This window comes from Cetorhinus maximus, chromosome 22, assembly GCF_964194155.1.
Source record: "Cetorhinus maximus chromosome 22, sCetMax3.hap1.1, whole genome shotgun sequence".
Classification (NCBI taxonomy): Eukaryota; Metazoa; Chordata; class Chondrichthyes; order Lamniformes; family Cetorhinidae; genus Cetorhinus; species Cetorhinus maximus.
Window position 1 is genome coordinate 31,462,320 of NC_135900.1, and position 24,677 is coordinate 31,486,996.

Here is a 24,677-nt window from a genome sequence, read left to right on the forward strand (position 1 = left end):
CTCATTCTAAGAACCACCAAAGGTGAAGATTCAACCTTGGAGCATTAATTCAATTAAACTGCCTAATTCCCTAATACACTTTCAACATCTCCAGAAACTTAACTAAACTGAATTGCCTATTTGCATGTCAACCTCGTCCCTTTTATGTAGTAAACAGGGAGCTTTGAGGCTTCACTAGCCTGCAGTTCTAGACTTAACTGAAAATATAGTAATGGTTGTATGATGGCCCATATGCATTTGGGAAAAGAAAAAAAACTATGATTTGTGCTTGGGTGATGGTCCCTTTAAGAACTAGGTTTATTTGAAAGATTTTTCATAAAAAGCAACAGGCTTCCAGTGAATGATCATGTGACCAAGCTGCCTGGGAGTTAGTGCAGAAAGAGGCCATTCAGCCCATCATGCCTGCACTAGCCAAAAAGAGAAAAAAAGAAACTAGCCACTCATTTTAATCCCGCTTTCCAGTACCTGGTCCGTTGCCTTGCACTTAACAGCACTTCAGATGCAGATTCAGGCTCCTTTTAAATAAGTTGAGTCTTTCAGCCTCAACCACCAACTTAGACAGTGAATTCCAGACCCCCACGATGCCCTGGGTGAAAAAGTTTTTACATCTACCAATCACCTTAAATCTATGCCCCCTGGTAATTGACTCCTCAGCTAGGGAAAATAAGCCTTTCCTGTCTACCTTATCTAGGCCCCCTCATAATTTTGTACATCTCAATTAGGTCACCCTTTAGCCTCCTCTTTTCTGAGGAAAACAACCCTAGCCTATCTAATCTCTCCTCGTAGCTGCAATTTTCAAGCCCTGCCAACATTCTTGTAAATATCCTACGCACCCTTTCCAGAGCAATTATATCCTTCCTATAATGTGGTGATCAGAACTGTACACAGAATTCCAGCTGTGGCCTAACCAGCGTTTTATACAATTCCATCATTACATCTCTGCTTTTTATTCAATACCTCGCCTAATAAAGGAAAGCTTTCCATATGTTTTCTTGACCACCTTATCCACCTGACCTGCCACCTTCGAGGAACTGTGGACATGCACTCTAAGGCCTCTCACTTCCTCAACCCCACTGAATAACTTCCCATTTATTGAGTATTCCCCTACTTTGTTTGCCGTCCCCAAATGCATTACCTCACACTTCTCCAGATTGAATTCTGTTTGCCACTTCTCTGCCCACTCAACCAAACTATTGATGATATTCTGGAGTCGACAGCTATCCTCTTAATTATCAACAACACAGCCAATTTTTGTGTCATCTGCAAATTTCCCAATCATGCCTCCCACATTTATGTCTAAGTCATTAATATTTGCAACAAACAGCAAGGGCTCCAACACTCAGCCCTGAGGAACACCACTGGAAACTGTTTTCCATTACTGGAAACCATTTTCCACTCGTGAAAACATCCATTGACCATTACCCTTTGTTTCCTGTCACTGAGCCAATTTTGGATCCAACCTACCACCTTCTGTGTGCCATGACATCACACTTTCCAGATCAGTCTGCCATGTGGGACCTTGTCAAATGCCTTACTGAAATACATGTAGACAGCATCCACTGCACTACACTCATCAATCCTCCTTGTTACTTCTTCAAAAAAGTATATCAAGTTAGTAAGACACAATCTTCCTCTAACAAAACCATGCTGACTATCCCTGATCAATCCGTGCCTTTCTAAGTGACAGGTTATCCTGTCTCAGAATTGTTTCTAATAATTTGTCCACCAAAGAAGTCAGACTGATGGGCCTATAATTTTCTGGCCTATCACTCGCACCCTTTTTAAATAATGGCACAACGTTCACAGACCTCCAATCCTCTGGGACCTCATTTGTATCTAGTAAGGATTGGAAAATGATCCTCAGAGCATCTGTTATTTCCTCTCTGGCTTCCTTCAACAGCCTGGGATACAATCCATCTGGCCCTGGTGATTTATCCACCTTCAAGGATACCAGTCCCTCCAGTGCTTACTCTCTTACTGTGCTTATTGAATCTAATATTTCACACTCCTCTTTAACTAGAATGTCTGCATTACCCCACTCCTTAGTGAAGACAGAGACAAAGTACTTATTGAGAACCCTGCCCATGTCTTCTGTATCAACCCACAAGTTACATCTCTGATAGGCCCTACCTTTTCCTTAGTTATTCTCTTGCTCTTAATGTACTGGTAAAACATCTTAGGATTTTCTTTGATTTTGCCTTCCAATATTTTTATGAATCTTCTCTTTGCTTTCCCAATTTCCATTTTTACTACTCCTGTACATTCTTTACTCCTGTAGGCTTTCTACAGTATTAAGTCTTTTGTGACTATCATACCCTTTCTTTGTCTGCTTTTCTTTGGCCTTTATGCTTCTGTATAACCAGGGACTTGATTTGGCAATTACCACCCTTTTTCTTTGTGGGGCCATGTTTACACTGTGCCTGTAGAATCTCACCTTTGAATGCTTCGCACTGATTTGACACAGTTTTTCCTTCTAATAGCTGTATCCAGTCCACTCACCAGCTCACCTCTCAGCTTTGTAAAATTTGTCTCTCTCTCCCACCACCCCCCCCCCCTCAATTTAGAACTTTTACTCCTGTTCTATCTTTGTCCTTTTCCATAATGATGCTACATTTAACTATATTATGGTCACTATCTCCAAAATGGTCCCTCACTGTTACTTCATCCACTTACGCAGCTTCACTTACGAAAACTAAATTTAGAATTGCACCCCCTCTTATTGGGCTTGTTACATGCTGGCTAGCAAAGTTTTCTTGAGTGCAGTTCAAGAATTTTGCGCCCTCTGTGCCCTTCATAACACTGTTCATATCCCAGTTGATGTTAGGGAAGTTGAAGCCCCCAACGATTACTGCCCTATTGTTTTTGTACTCAGAAATCTGTCTACATATTTTCTCCTCTAACTCCCGTGCACTATTTGGAGGTCTATAGTACACTCCTATTAGTGTGGCTGCCCCTTTTTTATTTCTGAGCTCAGCCCATATGGCCTTATTTGATGCTTCATTTAGTATATCATCTCTCCTCACAGCTGTAATTGATTCTCTAACCAATAATACTACATCCTCACCTTTTTTATCCTCCTCCCTGTCCTGGCTGAAAACTATATCCAGGAACAATAGAAAAAAAAGGTCAACCAGAAGTTAATTATAGGGATGAGTAAGTCCCTGCGTGTGGTTTTGAATTCAAGCAGTTTGGTTTTGTGGTTTAGAACAAGCTGGCTAGAGGGAACATTCCTTTCAAGCAGGATTTAGTTGAAACTCTATGTGCACTGGCTAAAGGGTTTTTTAAAGCATGGTCAACTGAAGGACTACCGTAACAGTGAGTTGGATTTCTGGTATAGCCAAGCTGAGAAGAGAGAAAGTTCATAGAGACAAGACTGAGAAATGAACATTAGAACCAGGAGAGTTCTGACCTGAGGCGCCTACACTTTAAGATGCTAGCAACGCCCATGTTGGGTGGGGAGTCTACAGCCATGGGACGGTTGAAGGAAATTTATGGGGAAACTCTTGCTAGAAGTAAGCAGCATTATACGAAGCAGTACTCAGACTAAGTGGTTAATCTTCCAATTTTTGATTAGTATCAGTCTTGAGTTTTTTGGGGTGTAAGTGAAATGGGTGTACGTAGAAGTGTGAGTTAAGTTCAGCTTAGAGTATAAGTAACTGTGTTCATTGTACTTTTAATATCTTTAACATAATTGTTTTAAGATATAGTTGTTAATATTCATGTTCTTTGATTTTTTTGTGTAGTTAGATTCTTTTGATTTGAACAGCGAACCTTATGACTTCATTCTTCTAGCAAATACCTGGGTTTTCAAAATCTAAAAAAATTAAACATATTACTCATCTCTACCTGGATCATAGCAATTGTTGTCTGTTGGTTTATGTTTGTGTAATAAATTTATTTTTAATTTCTTTTCAAGCAGTGAAGAAGTTAACAAATTTTTGATAAAGTTGAAGAAGCATTGTGGTCACCTAATGGTAACGGTTCAGAATGTGGCAAACCAATTAGCAACCAACTCAGAACTGGTATGTTTGAGTAAATGGTCTATTCTCCTCTACCCCTGTAAAGTGTAACTTATTTTGAAAATTTACAAAACTGGCAACCCTACTTCCTCAATCAGACATACCTTTTTAAACACAATGACTAATCTTAAAATACTTAAATGTTTTAATTTTTTAGGAAACATCTCAGACTTTATGTTCACTGGCTTTACAGTAATGCTGAAAAGGCAAATATTCTGCCTCTATACTAGGATTCTTTACATCCCATTTGCTCCTCTTACCCCCCCTTCTCCTGTAGATGGTAAGTGATTCAGGCTGATTTATAGTTCCATGAACATGAGCAGTCTATGGTTACTAGCCAAAGTGATCATTTTTAATTTTGATATTCCACCTTGGAGGCCATCACAGCTAAGCTCAATTTTTTTCTCTTCCCACCATCAGTACTCAAACTTCCAGCAAAGGTTACTGATGGAATTTCTGGCTATTTTCCTTACCCTTTTCTTTCCTTATCTTATGAATACTAGTGCTCAAATTTTGCTTTACTGAAGTCAACCAAATCAGTGCAGATTAGAGTTTATACAAGTAACCTTGCTGGTCTCTATGGCTTAGTTCATCCATACGTGTGCTTATTCGGTTGTCTATTTTTATTCTATTTTTTTCCAGTTACCCAGCTTAGTGCCACACAGCATCCTCCAACATGAGGATAGATAGCTACCAAGCAGCTAGGTGGAATGTAAAAACCATAGTGACTTATCTTAAATTTATTTTATTCCTTCCTTCTGGCGAAGTGCTTTTTCGAAAGCTTTCCTCTGACTGGGCTGAGTACTCGAAAATGTACAGAGATGAACTTCTTATTAGCTTGACATTGCAATAATTGGAGGACCAGTTAGTTCGGTTGGCTAGGTGGCTAGTGTCTGGATCAGATTAGTATCAATAGTGTAGGGTTTGATTTCCATTTCAGCTGAGGTAGATTCGGGGCCTCCCTCCTTGTCCTACCCATAGTAAAAATGATGGCACTTTGCTGCGGCTTAGCAAAAAATCACCAGGAACCTGCCTTCATGCAGAGAACCGAAGAAGATGATCTCACACAACTTACATAAAAATTGATGGCAGCACCTGGCGATTTGCGCCAAGTTAATCTGTAGAAATCAGTACAAAAAGTGACTTGAGAATTTATTACAAAATAGCTCATCTTAAATGTTTCTCTGAGGAAAACTTCATTGTACTCGAGTGACAGAAGATTGGTTGACATTCAACCTGAAAAATAATAAAGATTTTTTTTTCCAATGCTTATCTTAATTGTACTAGTATCTTCAATTCACATCTGCATTTATCTACCTGTTTTCAGAGAGTACTGGATTTGGACCCTGACCACAAATCTGCTTTGGTCTGTGATGACTTGGCTAAATGTATTCAGGGCCTGGATAAAGAAGTGGAGAGGTTGAAGAATCTTCTGCTGAAGGTAAAGGAACATTAACAGACACTTGTACAGTTTTAAGTTAGTATATTTTAGTTATTCTAATAAAATGTATGCAATTTTTTTGTTTTAAGTAGAATTTTCCCTACATCCTTGTATAAGACCATAGATCAGATATAATCTGGATAACACTTGAGTGGTGACAGAGATAGTGAGGGTGGGAGAGGTCAAGGCTGTATGTTAACACCACATCAGTCATTTGGGAACTAACAACATATTGACAGGCACTTGTCAGAAAGTGTCGCATGAAAGTAATTGACTGTTGGAGTAGAATAAATTTACAGAGATTTGGCAAATGGAGTGTTAGTGTCAGCAAAGAATCTGTTACTGAATGAAGCCATGCGGAGATCTAGTAATGAATATATGAGAAGAACCCACCAAAGAGTTAGGATTTGAAGACTTAATATATAATGTTATGTGTGAAAAATAACATGGCACTTAATAGAGCGATATCTGATAAGAGTATTCAGTGGAATGTTTTTTGTGGAATCTATAAATTGTTTTGCTTGAAAACTCAATTGAATTAACCATACAAACATTTTTTGTTTAATTGAAAGTTACGCTTTTCTTACAGTATTTGAAAAGAAAACACAAGCTAGCAACCCTAGTTGAGTAGAACTTAAGATCACCTGTATGAGGTGGAAAATACCAGCCATATACTTCTAATGTTGCCTACGCTATTTAAAATTAATTAACTGAAGGAGTTGAGTAATGCATTATGAAGGCATCTTTTTTTGCCAGAATCACAATTCAGGGTTTTTAACTATAAAATCAAGATAAGTCAGTAATTATCCTGATTTAGCCCTCATAAAAGTAGTGAATTAAAGCGTCAGATTAAAGATAGTATTGATGAAAAATGTTTGAAATGATTCAAGGCTGAACCATAGATTGCTCTGTTCTCTCACTTCTGAAAACAATGGATGCACTTAGGATTCTTAGAAAGTTCAAATATTGTAGACCACTAAAGCACTCAGCAGCTTCCAGTTCCACTGCCCAGTACAAGCACTATCAGGAATCCAGAGCTATGGGCAGCCACATTTGCTGGCTAACCTGTAGATATCCACTGGGAAAAAATAAATATCAATGCTTGAGTTAGATCAGGGTCATGGCATTTCAAAGGAGGATGCCCTAAATGTAAGATTGATGTTCCATTAGTGGTTGTGGCCACATGGTTTCAACACATCTTACGCTTCCATGTTTCAGTTCAGAGAAGAGGTATGTGTTCTATTACCAGAAACAGAAATACCTGGAAAAACTCAGCAGGTCTGGCAGCATCGGCGGAGAAGAGCACAGTTGACCGTTGCTTTCCAAACATGAGGAAGAAGATCTATTTACAACTGAACAAATCTTTTGAAATGATCATCCTAGCTATAATTGTTCAGGCCTTGTATTCTAAGCTGAATGTCCATCACCTTTGGGCATACCTTTGATTGGAGCACCACATCACTTTCAAGAGATGAACATAAATTGGCAGTGAAAAGTAACTTTCCTCCCATTTCACCTCTTTTTAAGCTACTTTGCACTGCTTGGGTTATAAAACATCTGCAAAATAGCAGCTTGAGTTAATGAGCACACTTTAGAGGGCAATATTACATTGACTATGCTTCTCGGAGAAATTGAAAGCCTATTTTTTGCTTAGATTCAATAAATTGATTCTTCTAAAGATATGAAGTCTGCACATTTTACTTTGATTTTAGATGTGGCTGCTGATTGATCTCAAAATTAGTTTTATCAAAATGAGGCAAAATTAATAGCTCTTTACTTAAATGCACACAGTATTCAGAGCAAAATAAATGAATTAACGGCACAAATAGAGGTTAATGGGTATGATCTTATAGCCATTACGGAGACATGGTTACAAGGAGACCAAAGCTGAGAACTAAATATTCAGGGGTATGTGACTTTTTGAAAGGACAGGCAGGAAGGAAAGGGTGATGGGGTAGCTTTGTTAGTACGAGATGGAATAAGTACGATCGCAAGAAATGATCTTGGCCTAGAGGATGTAGAATCCATATGGGTGGAGGTAAGAAATAACAAAAGGAAGAAGACACTGGTGCAAGTAGCTTATAGGCCCCATAACAGTGGCTATACCATAGGACAGAGAATAAATCAGGAGATAATGGCATGTAAAAAAGGCAGTACATTAATCATGAGTGAATTTAATCTTCATGTAGATTGGAAAAATCAAATTGGCAGAGATAGCCACGAGCAAGAATTCATTGAGTGTATTCGGGACAGTTTCCAAGAACAATATGTTGTGGATCTAACCAGGAATCAGGCCATTTTGGATCTGGTAATGTGTAATGAGGCAGGTTTAGTAAATTGATCTCAGAGTAAAATATCCCCTAGGAAACAGTGACCATAACATGGTCGAATTTAGAATTCAGTTTGAGAGTGAGAAACTTGGGTCAGAAACAACTGTGCTAAGCTTAAATAAGGCTAATTACAATGGAATGAGGGAAGAGTTGGCTGGAGTGGACTGGGAAAGCAGAAAAATCGGTTGATGAACAATGGCAGACGTTTAAGAAAATAGTTCATGACTCATAACAAAGATATATCCCATTGAGGAAGAAGGATTCTAGGAAGGGGATAAACCAATCATGGTTAACCAAGGAAGTTAAGGACAGTATCAAATTGAAAGAAAAAACATACAATGTGGCAAAGATTAGTGGTAAGACAGAGGATTGGGAAAATTTTAAAGACCAACAAAAGATGACCAAAAAAAATTAAGAGGGAGAAAATAAACTTTGAGGGTAAACTAGCAAGTAATATAAAAATGGACAGTAAGAGCTTCTTTAAATATATAAAAAGGAAGAGAGAGGCCAAAGTGAACATAGGCCCCTTAGGCCGGAGAAATAATAATGGGGAACTAGGCAATGGCAGAGGAGTTGAATAAATGCATCAGTCTCCATGGTAGAAAATGCTAAATAATCAAGGGGCAAAAGGGAGGGAGGAAATAAATACAATAACTATCGCTAGAGAAAAAGTACTAGGGAAACTAATGGGGCTAAAGGCCAATAAGTCCCCTGGACCTGATGGATTGCATCCTAGGACAATAAAGGAAGTAGCTACAGAGATAATGGAGGCACTGATAGTAATCTTCCAAGAATCCTTAGATTGTGGAAAAGTCCCAGAGGATTGAAAAACTGCCAGTGTAAGATCTTTATTCAAAAAGGGAGACAAAAAACAGGTAACTGTAGGCCAGTTAGCTTAATATCTGTTATTGGGAAAATGTTAGAGTCTGTTATAAATAATGTAATAGCAGAGCATTTAGAAATGCATAATGTAATCAAGCAGAGTCAGCGTGGCCTCATGAAGGGGACAAATTTATTAGAATTCTTTGAGGAGGTAACAAGCTGGATAGATAAAGTGGAATCAGTAGATGTAATATATTTGGATTTGCAAAAGGCATTCGATAAGGTACCGCACATAAGGTTACTTAATAAGATAAGAGCCCATGGTATTGGCGGTAGGATGGATAGAGGATTGGCTAACTAATAGAAGACAAAGTTGGAATAAGGGGGGCATTTTCAGGATGGCAAGCTGTAACTAGTGAAGTACCACAGGGATCAGTGCTGAGGCCACAATTATTTACCATATATATTAATGACTAGGATGAGGGAAGTAACTGTACTATTGCCAAGTTTGTGGATGACACAAAAGTAGGTGGGAAGGCAAGTGGTGAGGTTGACAGAGTCTACAGAGGGATCTGGACAGGTTAAGTGAGTGGGCAAAAACTTGGCAAGTGTGAAAGTGTGAGGTTATGCATTTTGGCAGGAAGAATAGAGGAGTTGAATATTATTTAAATGGAGAAAGACTGCAGAAAGCTGCAGCACAGAGGGATTTGGGGATCTTCGTGCATGAATCACAAAAAGCTAGCATACAAGTTCAGGTAATAGGGAAGGCAAATGGAATGTTGGTGTTTATTTCAAATGGAATGGAGTATAAAAATAGGTAAGTCTTGCTAAAACTATACAAGACACTAGTTAGACCACACCAAGAATACTGTGAACAGTTTTGGTCCCCTCATCTAAGGAAAGATATACTGGCATTGGAGGCAGTCCAGAGAAGGTTGATCCCAGGTATGGAGGGATTCTCTTACGAGGAGAGGTTGAGTAGGTTGGGCCAGTGCTCATTGGAGTTTAGAAGAATGAGAGGCAGCCTTATCGAAACATATAAGATTCTTAGGGGGCTTGACAGGGTAGATGCTGAGAGGTTGTTTCCCCCTGGGGGAGAGTCTAGGACCAGAGAGCATAATCTGAATAAGGGGTCACCCATTTAAGACATAGATGAGGAGGAATTTCTTCTCTCAGAGGGTAATGAATCTGTGGAATTCTTTACCGCAGAGGGCAGTAGAGGCTGGGTCATTAGGTATATTCAAGGCTGATATAGACAGATTTTTAATCAGTAAGGGAATCAAGGGTTATAGGGAAAAGGCAGGAAAGTGGAATTGATCAGCCATGATCTCATTGAATGGAGGAGCAGACCCGATGGGCTGAATGGCCTACTTCTGCTCCTACGTCTTATGGTCTTATCCCTAAATCAAATTAGTTCAATGATTTAAAATGATAATTACTGTAGATAGGCTTCATGTTTCAGAATGAACTTTAAAAAAGCAACCTGGAAATATGTATGATGACTTTTCAGAAACAAAAGCCTGTGCACTTCATCTAGTTCAGAACCTGCATATGCCTATATAATTATTAATTGTATGCATGAAAGCAGTGCTAAGGTTACCTAAAAACCTAACTTCTGTTTTAACCACTCTGATCACATTCAAACAAGAAATTAAGTTGAAAACATTACTTGGTGGTGAAGTGCAGTATGATGCACTGTTTCTGAAAATGGGACCAGAAACTTACAAAAACAAAGACCTGTCATTTGAAGAAGGCACATTTTCCAAAAGTAATTAGAAACTTTTTATCCATTGACATTCCTTAGAAAGAATTAGAGAAAGACTTCCATTCATAAATCATTTCTCAAGACCTCGGGAAAACCAAAAGCACTTTAAAGCCAATAAAGTATTTTTGAAGTGTGGTAATTGTTGCGCTGTGGGAAGTGGCATATGGTAGCATAGTAGTTAGATTACTGGGCAAGCAACCCAGAGGCATAAGTTCAAATCTCAGCACAGCAGCTGGAGAATTTAACTTCTGGAATAAAATGCTAGGAGCAGTAGTGATGATCATTAAAGCACCGATTGTCCTAAAAAACCATGCCCTTCAGGGAACAAAATCTGCCATCCTTATTTGGTCTGGTGACTCCAGATCCACCGCAATGTGGTTTATTCTTAACTGCCCTCGGAAAAGCCACTCAGTTGTATCAAGCCACTGTGGAAAAACTATAATAAGAAGTAAACCAAATTGACCACCCTGTACCGACCTCGACATTGGATTTGAACACTGGAAATGCACACCCGGCCTAGTTGAGCCTGCAAAATCCTCCTCATTAACAACTGGGGACTTGTGCCAAACTTTAGAGCTGTCCCACAGACTATCCAAGCAACAGCCTAACATAGTCATACTCACAGAATCATACCGTTCAAACAGTGACCCAGAATTCTCAATCACATCTCTGGTATGACCTAACCTGGCACAACTGATCCACCGGAGGTGCCAGCACAGTGGCATTCGGTCACGAAGGGGTGAACCTGGGAATCCTCAACATTCACTTGAGAAGTCTCATAGCAACAAGTCAAACATGGGCAAAGAAACTTCTTTATCACTCATCACCCACCCACAGTTGATGAATTGGTACTCTTTCATGCTGCATACCACTTTGAAGAAGTACTGAAGGAAAGAAGGGCACCGAATGTACTCTGGGTGGGGAACTTCACTGTCCATCACCAAGAGAGGATGAGTAACAACACGACTGAAAAGCTCTGAAAGGCGTAGCTGCCAGGCTGGGCCTACAGCAAGTGATGAGAGAACCAACACAAGGGAAAAAACTGACTTGGCCTCATCCTCCCCAATCTGCATGTTGCAGACGCGTCTATTCATGATTGTATTGGTGGCAATTACCACCACACTGTCCTTATGGAGACAAAGTTTCACCTGCGTGCTGAGAACACCCTCTATTGTGTTGCATGGCACTACCTCTTGCAAAATGGGATAAATTCCGAATATATCCAGCAGCTCAAAACTGTACATTCATGAGGCACTTTGAGTCATTAGCAGCAACAGAATAGCATTCACCAAAATCCGTAACCTCATGGTCCAGCATATCCCTGACTCCACCTTTAAACCAGGGGGCTAACCCTGTTTCAAAGAGAAGTGTGGAAGAACATGCTAGGGCCAATGTTTTCTCTAATTTCTCTTTGATGTGCACAACCTGTTTGTTGCACTGCGCAGTTCCTTTAAGATTGCTGTGTGGCCATGCATGCACGCATCTTAAAGGGAGCATTCATTCTACAGGGCCTGTTTGTTCCATACAAGGCACATTCCAGATTATTGCATGGCCACAGATTCATGTAGCTTAGATGGAACATTTGCCAGGAGCAGCCTAAAAATAAGGACCCAAATTAGTCAATCTGTAACATGAGAACATGCATGCTAAATAACAGAAACAGAATGGTATTGACAGAACTATGTAATCACACAACCAATGTGTTAGAGCAAAGCTCTTCAGCCCTGCCACATCCAAACATGAATGGTGGTGGGCAATTAAGCAACTAACATGGGGAGAAGATTCCATGAACACCCACATCTTCATTAATGACAGAGCCCAGCATGACTGTAAAAGACAAGGCTGAAGCATTTGCAGTCATCTTGAACCAGAAGGAGATGATCCATCTCGGCTTCCTCCTGAGGTCCTCACCATCATGAAAACCAGTTTTGAGCTGATTGATACGCTCTACGTGAAATGAAGAAATGACTGAACTCACTGGATACAGCTATTGGCCCCAATAATATCCCAGCTGTAATACTTGTGTCTGGAACTAGTGCATCGCTAGCGAAGCTGCTCCAATAAAGCTACAACGCTGGCATCCACTTGACAAAGTGGAAAATTGCTGCAATAAGTCCTGTCCAGAAAATGCAGGACAAATTCAGCCTGGCCAATTTTCATCCCATCACTCTAAAATCAATAAAAGAAAAATACTGTGGATGCTGACAATCTGAAATAAAAGCAGGAAATGCTGGAAAAACTCAGCTGTCTGGCAGCATTTGTGGAGAGAGAAACAGAGTTAACATTTCAAGTCCGTATGACAACGGGCTCGCAACATTAACTCTGTCTCCCCCTCTCCACAGATGCTGTCAGACTAGCTGGGTTTTCCAGCATTTCCTGCTTTTATTACGCTAAAATCAATCATCAGCAAAGTGATGGAAGTTGTCGTTGAAAGTACTAGTAAGCAGCACTTACTCACCTATACTTAGTTTGGGTATTGCCAGAACAAATTGACTTCAGACTTCATTACAGCCTTGGTCCAGATGGGACAGAAGAGCTGAATTCCAAAGGTGTGAGAGTGACCATCCTTGACATTATTCAGGCCCCATTTAAAGAGTGTGGCATCAAGGAATCCTAGTACGATTGAAGTTGATGGTAACCGGGGAAAAATCTCCACTGGCTGGAGTCATACTTAGCACAAGGGAAGATGGTTGTGGTTATTGGAGGCCAATCATCTCAGTCCCAAAAGTTCCTTAGGGCTATGTCCTAGGTCCAACCATCTGCAGCTATTTCATCGATCATAAGGTCAGAATTGGGGATGTTTGCAATGTTAGTTCTATTTGGAACTCCTCATATAACGAAGCAATCTGTGTTCACATGCAGCAAGACCCGGACAGTATTCAGGCTTGCGTTGATAAATGGCAAGTAACATTTGTGTCACCTGTGTGCCTGGTAATGATTTCTAACAAGAGAAATTGTAACCACCTCCTTGACATTCAATGGCAATCCCATTGTTGAATCCCTACTATCAACTTCCTGAGGGTCACTATTGACCAGAAACTTAACCAAACCAGCCAGTGAATACTGTAGCTACAAGAGCAGGTCAGAGGCTTAGTACGCTGCAGTGAGTCACTCACCACCTGACTCCCCAAAGCATTTCCACCAACTACAAGGCACAAGTCAGGAGTGCATTGGAAGACACCACTTGTGCAGTTCCAACCACACTCGAGAAGCTCAACACCATTCAGGACAAAGCAACCCGCTTGATTGGCACCCACCATGTTGTACCATGGCTGTATGTGTACCTTCTACTAGATGCATTGCAGAAACTTGCCAAGGTTTATTTACCACCACCACCAGATCGATCATCTCTACCACTTTGAAGGCTAACAGTAGCAAATGCATGAGATCTTTTACGTCCACCTGAAAGAGCAGATGGGACCCTGGATTAATGACTCATCTGAAAGACGGCACCTCCAACAGTGCAGCACTACACTGGAGTGTCAGTCTAGATTTGTGTGCTCCAGTCTCTGGAGTGGGACTTGAAACCACAACCTTTTGACTGAGCCACAGCTGACACCTGCAGGAATTGGTCAAAATATTGTACTTCATTTCTACTTCTTAGTAGTACATTAGTTGCTGTGGCCTTTAAAATGGGATTGGTGTTTAATGACTGCCAATCCGAGGCAGGTTTCATGGCATAGCATGGAACTACAATTAATCTAGTAAACAGATTACTGTCAATACTGATCCCCAGATTATGCACTTCTGGAAGGGCAGATAATTGAAAGGGTGAAATTTTCAGGCTGCCGCTTTCGAATTAGTAAATTGCAACAAGTTACCCATTGTAGAAAATCAAGTTGCCACCAGCAGGGCAGCGTTAGCACTGATAATATAATTTCTTATCTATGATTAGCCTATTTTAACTGCTATTATCAGGATTCCAATTTTCACTTATTTCTAACTGTGAGGCATTATGGAAAAAACATTGCTAATTAATGTGGATGAATTGGTCAACCAATAGCTAAGCTGTCAGTGCTCATCATTCTATCACGAAATATTCTCCATTCTTTTTTATTGCCATTGATAATAAGGCTGAAAAGAAATATTCATTGCTTTAAACAAAATTTCTTCCACTGGCCAAATAAATATTCCAGGGTACACAACATTTCAAAAAGGCAGGCAGAATGGAAAAGGAGGATGAGTAGCCCTGATAGTAAAGGATAACAAATACAATAGGGAGTAAAGATCTTGGCTCAGAAGATCAGGAAGTGAAATCAGTATAGTTGGCAATCAGGAATAACAAGGCTCAGAAGATGTTGCTGGGAGTAATTTTTAGGCTTCTTAACAGTATTTAAAACATTGGTTAAGCAAGAAATTATTGGAGCTTGTAGGAAACACAATGTAATAATCGTGGGGGACTTGACTCTTCTTATGGACAGGACATATCAAATTAGCAAAGGTAGTCTGTGATGTGGGTTTGTAGATTGCTTGTGCAGTTTCTTGGAACAATACTATCATGCCAAGAAGGCATGAAGGAAACAGAAGTCTTAAAGGTCTGCCCCTGGGATGCTGCCTGCCTGAATCTTGGGTTCCAAGGTCGGGCACAGGCCCGACCCAAATGTGCATAAAATTGCATGCAAAGACATCAGCTGTGCGTGCATGCGCAGGAGTCAGAACGGCACCTACCGAAAATTAAAGGGCCAATTAAGATCATTAAAAAGCCGATTGACTGCAATTTCACATAGCCCGTGTGATTTTTAGCTCATCGCACATGCAAAACAGATGGACCGAATTCATGTTTTAATCATTTCTTCAACCATGAACAGGATAAAAGGCCCCCAGAGCAGCAGCAACTCCTCTGTCATTGCCAATTCATTGCCCTGTGAGTACAGAGTTGTCCCAGAGTTTCTTGGCATCTCGTTTGATTGTCAAGCCTGCCTTTCAGCATCTCAGGTCCTCATCTTCCCTGGAAGGTTCCTCTGAGTATTGCAGCAAAGAGCCTCTTCATTTTCAAGACACTGCTCCTCTGCATCCTATCTATTGGGAATAGTGCATTCCGCTGGTGGAAACTCCTCTGAAGAGGAAGAGAGGGGCAGGAGAGAGAGGAGACCAGGTGGGTCCGGGCAGCATCCCAGGGGCAGACCTTTAAGAGGAGAGGCACAGGCTTAATTGGTGGAGGGCCAGCAGGGAGGCCTAGGCAGGAGGGTACGCCAAAGATGCCACCACCCAGCATCTAGTGTGCTCAGGCAGCGCTCCAGCTAACTCCGGATGTCCACCGTCCAGTGCCGCAGGAGACTCCGTCTCTCCATGGACACAGTGACAGCAATATGTCACATGATAGGTTCGGAAATTGCCTCCAACTGCATGGGCAAACATCCCATGCCGGTGGCATTGAAGGTCACATTGACCCTCAACTTCTATGCCTCTGGGTTTTTTTCAGGGCTCAGTGGGGGATCTGAGGGGCGTTTCTCAATCAGCTGCACACAGATGCGTCAAGCTCATGACTGATGCTGTCTTTAGACACATCCGCATGTTCATCCACTTCCAGACAGACGAGGCAAGCCAGCTGGAAAGAGCATGAGGCTTCGCTGCAATTGCTGGGTTCCCCCACACCCAGGGTGTAATAGATTGCACTCACGTGGCCATCAAGTCGCCAGCTTTCGTGAGCCTGAAGCTTTTGTAAACAGAAAGGGGTTCCACTCGATGAATGTTCAGATCGTCTGTGACCACAGGACACAGATTCTCCAAGTTCGTGCCTGTTACCCTAGGAGCTCACACAATGCTTACATTTTGCGGCACTCACTGATACCAAGGCTGTTTGTGGCTCCTGCACAAGTGGATAGATGGCACCTGGGTGACAAGAGTTATCCCTTGAAGAGGTGGCTGATGACCCCACTCCATCACCCAAGAACTGAGGCCAAGGAGAGATGCAACAGGAGTCATGCCTCCACAAGGGCGGTGGCGGAGAGAACCATCAGGCTGCTGAAGATGTGCTTCAGATGCCTGGATCGGACAGGGGGAGCATTGCAGTATCCTCCAGAGCCTGTCTCCCTCATAGTCGTCGCCCTGCACAACCTGGCTCTGGCAAGGGGGGACCCATTGGAGGCTGAGGAAAGCGAAGCAGCTCCTCAGGCCATGGAAGATGACTCAAGTGATTGGTCAGAAGAAGAACCTGAGAATCTGGGGAGGCACAGGGTGAGAACCTCGAGGCAGAGGACAGGAACCCTCATGGAGGCAGGGACACCAAGGATGATTTGATGCAGCGAACCTTCTGCTGGGCATCCAAAGCATCGATGCCTCAACAAGCCAATGGCACTGACTCCTTTGTTAACAATCAATAAATGAGAACCCAACCCAGTATGCCAACACCACACAGTGCCATACATTTACGAACCTTTGCTGCATCTGGCACCTATTCATACAATCCAGCCAACTCAGCCCATTTAAGTCAAATAAATGTTTGTTACTTCACATGAACAAACAAAGAACAAAGTGTCCATACCTAAAACAAGCTACCTAAAACAAGCGTCAAAATAATCGCACAAAAAATGTCACCCGTGTCGACCTCCCGACTCTGCTGTCCTGGTCGCCCTGATGACCTTGGCAGTCGTCTTCTGGCCAGCCCCATAGTTAGGCACTCCTCAGTCATCGCGGCATCATCAGATGCAGTGGACACAGACAGAGGGGCGGAGGAGCTGGTGCCCTCATCTAGAACACCCTGAGAGAAGCCCATAGAGACGACAGGCAGCTCGTCTGCCAGCGTGAGGTGTGTTTGTACCTCCCTGCTCACAGTTGATGGATGGGGTCCTGGCAGAGAGACTAGGTGCCTCATCCGTCTCTCACTGGCAGTGACCTCCTGAGGTCACTGCCTGTGTGAGGGCTTGCAGGGCCGAGTGCAACCCCAGGAACCCCTGAGTCTGCTCCTGAAGGTGCTTCTCCATGCGAGTCACCACTCTTTCAATGGAGGAGGCTGCGCGCTCGGTGTTAAGGGTCAGTGCAGAACTCGTGCTCCGCATGGACGACTCCATGACGGAGACTATGGCATGCAGACTGATGGATCTCCGCCAGTTCTCCCCAGACATCCCGCTGGACATCCAGCAACTGTTGCCTGATAGATAACTCCAGAGGCTTGTCACCTGTCTCTCACGCAGCATGGTCCTAGTCTCCAGCTGTGCTCCCACTGTCGGCTCCTGGGACCTCTCTCCCTCTGCCGGCAGTTCCTTATGCCCTCACCACTGTGCATTACGCGTGGAGCCAAATAACTAATGCCCACCGATGTGAGAGTATCTGCGCTGGTGCCTGGTTCAGAGAGACAGTGGTGCAGGCGTGATATCTTCCCCGGAGCTCAATGGGGGGGGGGTCTTCAGGGTCGCTGGTAGCTCCTACAGATGGTGCATCTGTGGGCGGAAGGCAAAAGATCAGTTCATTCAATTATCAAAGTCACTATGCATGCTAGGCAGGCTGAGCAGACAGTGGAGAGTGGAGATCTGCTGCATGGGACCATCTGCTTTGGAACTGCAATGGGCTCTCTGGCTACAGAAGTTCAGTTTCTGATGAGAGGACCCTGTTTCCAGTACCCACCATACGCACATCTGTTACCTGCACTCTTGCTTTAAGCTGAGACCCCCACTTCACTGCGACCAGAAGAGCAAGCTGGCCAGTGGCATTCTAGCTGCAGTGCGTCGCTTTCGTGCATCATGAGGATGCACATATTTGGCACTCCTCCTCCCATTCTGCGCCACTCCACAGCATTATGACTCCTCTCTTGACTGGGAAAAGTAGTCTCATTATTGCTCTGTCTCCATGAAGGTCCTTTCCTGGCTCCCATCCACCCTCTTGCCTGGGCATTAGGCAGGCCATGTCACTGTGGCGCATTTCACTCTGCAATGTACTGAGGCCAGTCGTGCTGACATGCTAGCCTTACACTCTTCGACCCCTGAATGTTCCGTGCAACAGGCACCAACTAAAGTTCTCCGCACATGTCAATGCCATTTCTGCACTTACCCTTGCTGACCACAGCAGAGCATTGAACCTTTTGTGACACTGAAACCACGTGCGGCGCACCGCATCGTGCTCACTGACCTGGCAACCTCTGTTCAGGCCTCCTTGCTCAGATGGGGCGGCTTTCCCTTGCCATCCCTGGGCATTAGGCTATGCCGCCTGGCACTGACCTCCTCAACCAGCACTCCCAGGTACTCATACCTGAGGAGGGGGGTGCCCACCCGACTTCCCCTCCTGCCTTCCACGACCACCAGATGCTGAGACCATGTCTGTAAACTAGGACACTTCTTGGATAGCTTCCAAACAGCCCCCTCGGCCTCCCCACAACTCCTGGCAGCCTTCAGGGAGCTGCCTCTTCCATTTTTTGAGCACCGTGCCAGGTCACCATTGGACCCAGAGCCCAACACGTTCCCACCCCTGTACACGGAAAATGGATCCAGCAATCTCGTTTCACGTTGGGCGGGCCTTAAGTGGCCACCCAGTGTAAGATCGCGTTCACAGTACAAACGTGGCCGGGAGCAGATTTTACATATGCTTCATGCCATACCGACTTCAGGCGTGCCCCGAAGGTAGAATTCAGGCTGGTATGTTTCTCTTTCATATTCTGTTCTTTAAATTCTGGGTTTTTTTAAATGGACAAAAGCTAGCTCATCAACCCCCCTGGCATGTGATACCCCTTGCACTGTATGAATATTCTAGCCAAGTCAACACCAAAGGACTAGTAGACAAGACATCTGCACCAGACAGCTCTGGACAAAGGCAAAGCTTTTGTGACTCCTCATTTCCAATTTTGTGCTAATGCTTCTATAGTTATCTGCTCAATGGGTTTTAGCGAGAGCCCTTAAAGTCCATTGTTAGCTGAATGGCTCGACCCAAAACCACCGTCACATGACTGAGACTTGAGCTGTTTGAATTGCTTTAATTATACAGCTTTTGGACCCTGTCTTCAGTTGCAGCTTAACCTCAGAAGAGAAAAACAGACTCCAGGCTAGCAGCCTGCCTCTGAACTCCATCTCCCTCAAAGTTAAATCTACAGAAAGAATCCTGTATTTTGCCTACATAGTGAACTAAATCCCAGAATACAAGAATAGTTTGCTGCATCTTCAGCTGAGTTCCTAGGACAATGACCAGGAATTCTGCCAGACAAAGCCACCTGGAAGAACCCTCATTGGACATTGACTTACGGGACTCTACTCATGTGAATTAATGCCAATGTCTTTTGATTTTTTATAAGTAACTCGTAATTTATAACTCCTTTCCCTTTCTTTCTCTGCCTTTTTACCTTGTGTGCTAGTGAGTGTAACTGTGTGTCGAGATCTATCCCTCGAGTTTTGAATGTGTTAATAAATCTTAGTTTTGTTTTACCTTAAAGAATTTGCTGTGGGGTTATTTTTAACATTGGACCTCATAAATTGGAGTTTGGGAATCACACTGTGGCGCATTTCAACAAGAGCAAGGATACTAAGGGAAACAAATTAAATGAAAAATTTGAACTATCGCTGTCACGGGCGAAAGAGGGGAACAGTAATATTAATTCAGTCCATCTCACCCTCTTGTCCTTGGCAATACATTGTGCAACTGGCTAGGGATAAAACTATTTTATATCTAATGTTATGCAATGAGGCAGGTTTAATTGGCAATCTCATTGTAAAAGATCCTCTGGGGGAAAAAGTGATCAGAATACAATTAAATTCCATGTTAAGTATGAGAATGGTCACAGTCCCAAACAAGAATCTTAAACTTAAAGCCAATTACATAGGCATGAGGAGAGAGCTAGCTAAGGTTGATCAGGTATAGACTAAAAGGTATGGTGAAAAATACGCAGTGGGAAACATTTGCAGAAACAATTCAAAGTGTTCAACAGGAACACATTCTATTGAAAAACAAAAATTTAGCGAGAAGGATCCATCTGTGGCTTACTAGGGAAATTAAGTATAGTGTTAGATTAAAAGTAGAAGCCTATAATGTTGCAAAGAATAACACTAAGTCTGAGAATTGGGAGAGTTTTAAAAACCAGCCAAGGGCAATCAATACATTGATAAAAAGGGAAAAAGATTAGAACATGAGAGTAGACTAAGCAGGGATGTAAAGCCAGATTGTAAGAGATTTTATAAGTATACAAAAAGAAGGTAATAGTTAAAGCTAACATTGGTCTCTTTGTGGCAGAGACAGGAGAAATTAACATGGGGAATGAGGAAATGGCAGAGGTGTAGAACAATATTTTGTCTGTCTTCAAAGTAGAAGACGCAAATTACATACCAGAAATACAGGGTAACCAAGGGACTAGTAAGCATGAGGAACTTAAGATAATTAATATCAACAGAGCAAAGTATTGGTGAAACCTAAGAGACTGAAAGCTGATAAATCTCCAGGACCTGATTGCTTCCGTCCCAGGATTCTAAAAGAGGTAGCTGCAGAAATAGTGGATGCAGTGGTTATGATTTTTCAAAGTTCCCTCAATCCTAGAATGATCCAAGCGTAATACCTCTGTTCAAGAAAGAGAGACAGACAACAGGGAACTACAGGCCATTTAGCCTGATATCATTGTCTACAAAATTCTGAAATTTATTAGGGAAGTTATAATGTATTTAGAAAATCATTGTATGATCAGACAGACTCAAAATGTTTTTACGAAGGAAAATCATGTTTGACAAATTTATTCATGTTGTGAATCTTCGGAATTCTCTATCACAGAGGGTTGTGGATGCTCCATCACTGAACAGATTTAAGGCTGAGAAAGACAGATTCTTGGGGTCTCTGGAAATTGAGGGATATTGGGAGCAGGCAGAAAAATGGAGTTGGGGCAGCAGGCCTGCGTAATCATATTGAATGTTGGAGCAGGTTTTTGGGACCATATGGTCTACTGCTCCTGCTTCCTTTATATTATGTTTAAAGCCAAAAATGTTGAGGTTGCGTGGTGAGGTGTTAGTGTTATTATCAACTCTGTTCCAAGGATGAATGTGTATTTTTTCAGTAATTTCTACCATACATCCTAAGGCATTTTAATCAGATTATGATAGTAAATGTGTAGTTTAATATGGTATCTTTCACTGGCAGTTACTAAAAATACATAATTTTTGCAAAATTTGACAAGATGCTTTTCAGCCTTTTTCTATCCTGATGCTTTTGGTAACTTGTTTCTTTAATCCCCTAAATGTTTGATATGACGTTGACTGCATGGAAGCTTCTAAATTAGTTTTATTTCTTACTATTGATTTTCTAACCTGATACCTAAGTAGATGATAATCTCCCCACTAAACAAATATAAGACAATTTAATTTATGTAAATTATTTTAACTTCATAAACGATGGAGAGATTCTTAATGTATGTTAGGGGCCTGGGCCATAGCTTAATATTTCCTTGTAGTTGATGTTGATTTGAATAAAAACCTGTTAATATAGTACAATGCATTGTCAATAACTGACAGATCCTAAAGAGTCAGAATTCTATTACGACCAGGTAAGAAAGGGTGAACTGGCTCCCCTCTATTCAACCTCCCCAGTTGGTCACAACAAAGATTCTTTTTCACGAGCACGAACCTTTTTGAAATCAGAATGTATTTAACTATTTAAGCTGTGAGTAATTAGGACTCAATCATACAAGGTTTTCTTGAGTCAAAAAAGGGGCAAATTTAATAACTACTAAACCCAAGAAAAATAATAACTCAACATCAAGCATTCGGCCTCTTGCAGTCATTGCCCCCCCCCCAACACACACACACACATCCCCCTTGGAATGTGGCCTTGCATTTTTAAGCCGTTTGGTCCATCTCAGTTTAAATTGCAAAATTTCCAGCCTGTTGAAAAATCATATTTTCAAAAAAAAAGGGACATAGTCTCATAGTGCACTTATGGATCAGCAAATGACTATTTGGAACATATTTATGTTACAGCAATAATATTCATTACAGTTATGAGGATTATCAGATTATTATATTTTTTTATTCATTCATGGGATGTGGGCGTCGCTGGCTGGGCCAGCATTTATTGCCCATCTCTAGTTGCCCTTGACAAGGTGGTGGTGAGCTGCCTTCTTCGCTGCAGTCCATGTGGTGTGGGTACACCCACAGTGCTGTTAGGAAGGAAGTTCCAGGATTTTGACCCAGCGACAGTGAAGGAACGGCAGTATATTTCCAAGTCAGGAGGGTGAGTTACTTGGAGGGGAACCTCCAGGCGCTGGTGCTCCCATCTATCTGCCCTTGTCCTTCTAGGTGGTAGTGTTCATGGGTTTGGAAGGTGCTGTCTAAGAAGCATTGGTGAATTCCTGCAAAGCATCTTGTGGGTGGTACACACTGCTACTGTGCATTGGTGGTTGTGGGTGTGGTGCCAATCAAGTGGGACTGTCACTTTAAATTTAGGGCAAATGAAGGGGGTCATGAGACTTGCTCTGTCGTCTGCCTGACAGTAAACCTGGGTGGTTTGATTGTTAGAGATCAAAGGAAGGCATAGATTGTTTTGGAGACAATGGCAGCAGTCTGAGTTTACAATGCGTAGATTTTGGGCTCCCAAAGTCCCAGAAAGCTGTTGTAGGCATTGTGTTATAAACAGTTGTGCTGTAAACTTCTAAGCTGAAAAGGAGTTGGGGTCAAAAGTAGCTAATAGATGTGTTTCACAGTGCCATGGGGAAGAGGGCAAAGGAAACATTTTTGAGATCATGTTTGCCGGCTTCCCTACAAAACAATGAGCATCTCAGACAGACAGCAGTTCCTCTATGGTCAGCAGAAAGGAGAGGCTGCTTGGTTTTGTGAACTATCGCAGCCAGAAGCGGGTGGGGGGGTGGGGGTGAGACAGACTCTAGTTGAAGTCCTGCAATCATCTAAGGATTCCAGGAGACTTTTCTTGGCATGGCTGGGGAAGAAAGAATCATTGGAACGGGATTTACCACTGGTGGCAGATTTAACGAACTCTCCAAAACCTGAGGAAGGCGCCTGGAGACAGTCATGCAAAGGTACTACTCGGCAAAATGGAGATATGGGAACCTATTGGAACCTGGAGCAACTGTGGACTGTTTACTGTAATTCTGTGGGGAGTGTGATGTGCAATAAATATAAAGAGGGAATGCTCCTCTCTATAGTTTAAAGTATAAGTTGCCTACAATAAGAAAACAGGGTTTAGTGGATATTGCTTTTTAGTTATTTATTACAGTAAGTTTTAAAACATTAAATATTGTCATGTCAGTCTTTCAGCTAGTAACTGGAAGTTCAAATCTCCAAAAGTTATCGGTCTCTACGGTGATCATAATACATTCATGAAATGAATTTAATAGGAAAAACTTTGTAGATTGATCTGCACACATGCTGATTTGATTTTAAACTTGACAGTCAGGCTTTTTCAAAAAATATTGCATCTGAGCATTTTTCAAAAATACCATGTAATCGCATTTTTCTATTGTAGTTGCAGAATGACCACGAGCAAGCTCCCAGTCGCATCCCACCATCACAAAGTTACTTTCATCCCAATCACTTCCTAATGAAAGTAGCAATTGGCCTATTTGGAACTGGAATTGGTTTTTTCCTCATAAAGCTACGGATTCTGAGAAATTAAGCTGGAAATAAAAGTTTTATTTTTGACTCTCGGTTTTATTTATTTAAAAGATTTTTGACTTTTAGCATCTATCTGATGAGAAAAAAGAACTGCTTGTATTTGTCAATAACTGAGAGTTCTTGATTTAAGTTGAGTACAATGGTACAGTTTAAAAGAACACTCGTAATAATTGCAATAGTATTTATCGGTTGAAAGCATGGCTGTGAATATTGCTATATCTCTGATTTACCACATTGTTCTTGCGTAAAACACTGAGTAAACATGATGTATTTTCTTGCATTGGAGATTTTCAAACGTTTCTTGTGTGAGCCCACTGCAAATATTGAGACACTCCTAGTACTTTGTTTTTCATTCGGAAGTTAGGACAATGTCAGCTATCCAGAAGAAAACTAGTGTCATTCAGAAAATGTTTTTATTAGAATACGGCCACAAAAAAACTATGTACTAGTGATTCAACAGTAAGCCTGATGATAAATTGACAGATTTCTGGTCACCGTGCAGGCATCCTAATGTCTGGCGACTCAGTTTAAAAACCAATGAGATAATAGAACTAACGGACCTTTAACCTGATAATTTGGTGCACAGTCAATAAACACTTGATGCAGGAATTTCAAATTTAATGCATAATGTTACTAAATATACATTAGGTTTTAAAAATGCCAGCACCTAATTCAGTTTTTTCTTAATATTGGGAACTATTCGGTCTAGCAGGGTAGAATATAAACATTATGTTTTTATTCCAGCTATGCAAGATTGAATTCCGTAAGAATAAC

General features: G+C 41.8%; 1 protein-coding gene across 1 annotated transcript in view; it reads left to right on the top strand.

Moving 5' to 3' along the window:
* asz1 (ankyrin repeat, SAM and basic leucine zipper domain containing 1) overlaps positions 1-23,904 on the top strand; it is a 128,225-nt gene extending 104,321 nt beyond the window's left edge. The window contains exons 11-13 of the mRNA XM_078568564.1: positions 3,917-4,022; positions 5,347-5,460; positions 23,755-23,904. Coding sequence (XP_078424690.1) covers positions 3,917-4,022; positions 5,347-5,460; positions 23,755-23,904 — 370 coding nt within the window. The remainder of the gene's footprint in view (positions 1-3,916; positions 4,023-5,346; positions 5,461-23,754) is intronic.
* Positions 23,905-24,677: the final 773 nt, after the last annotated feature.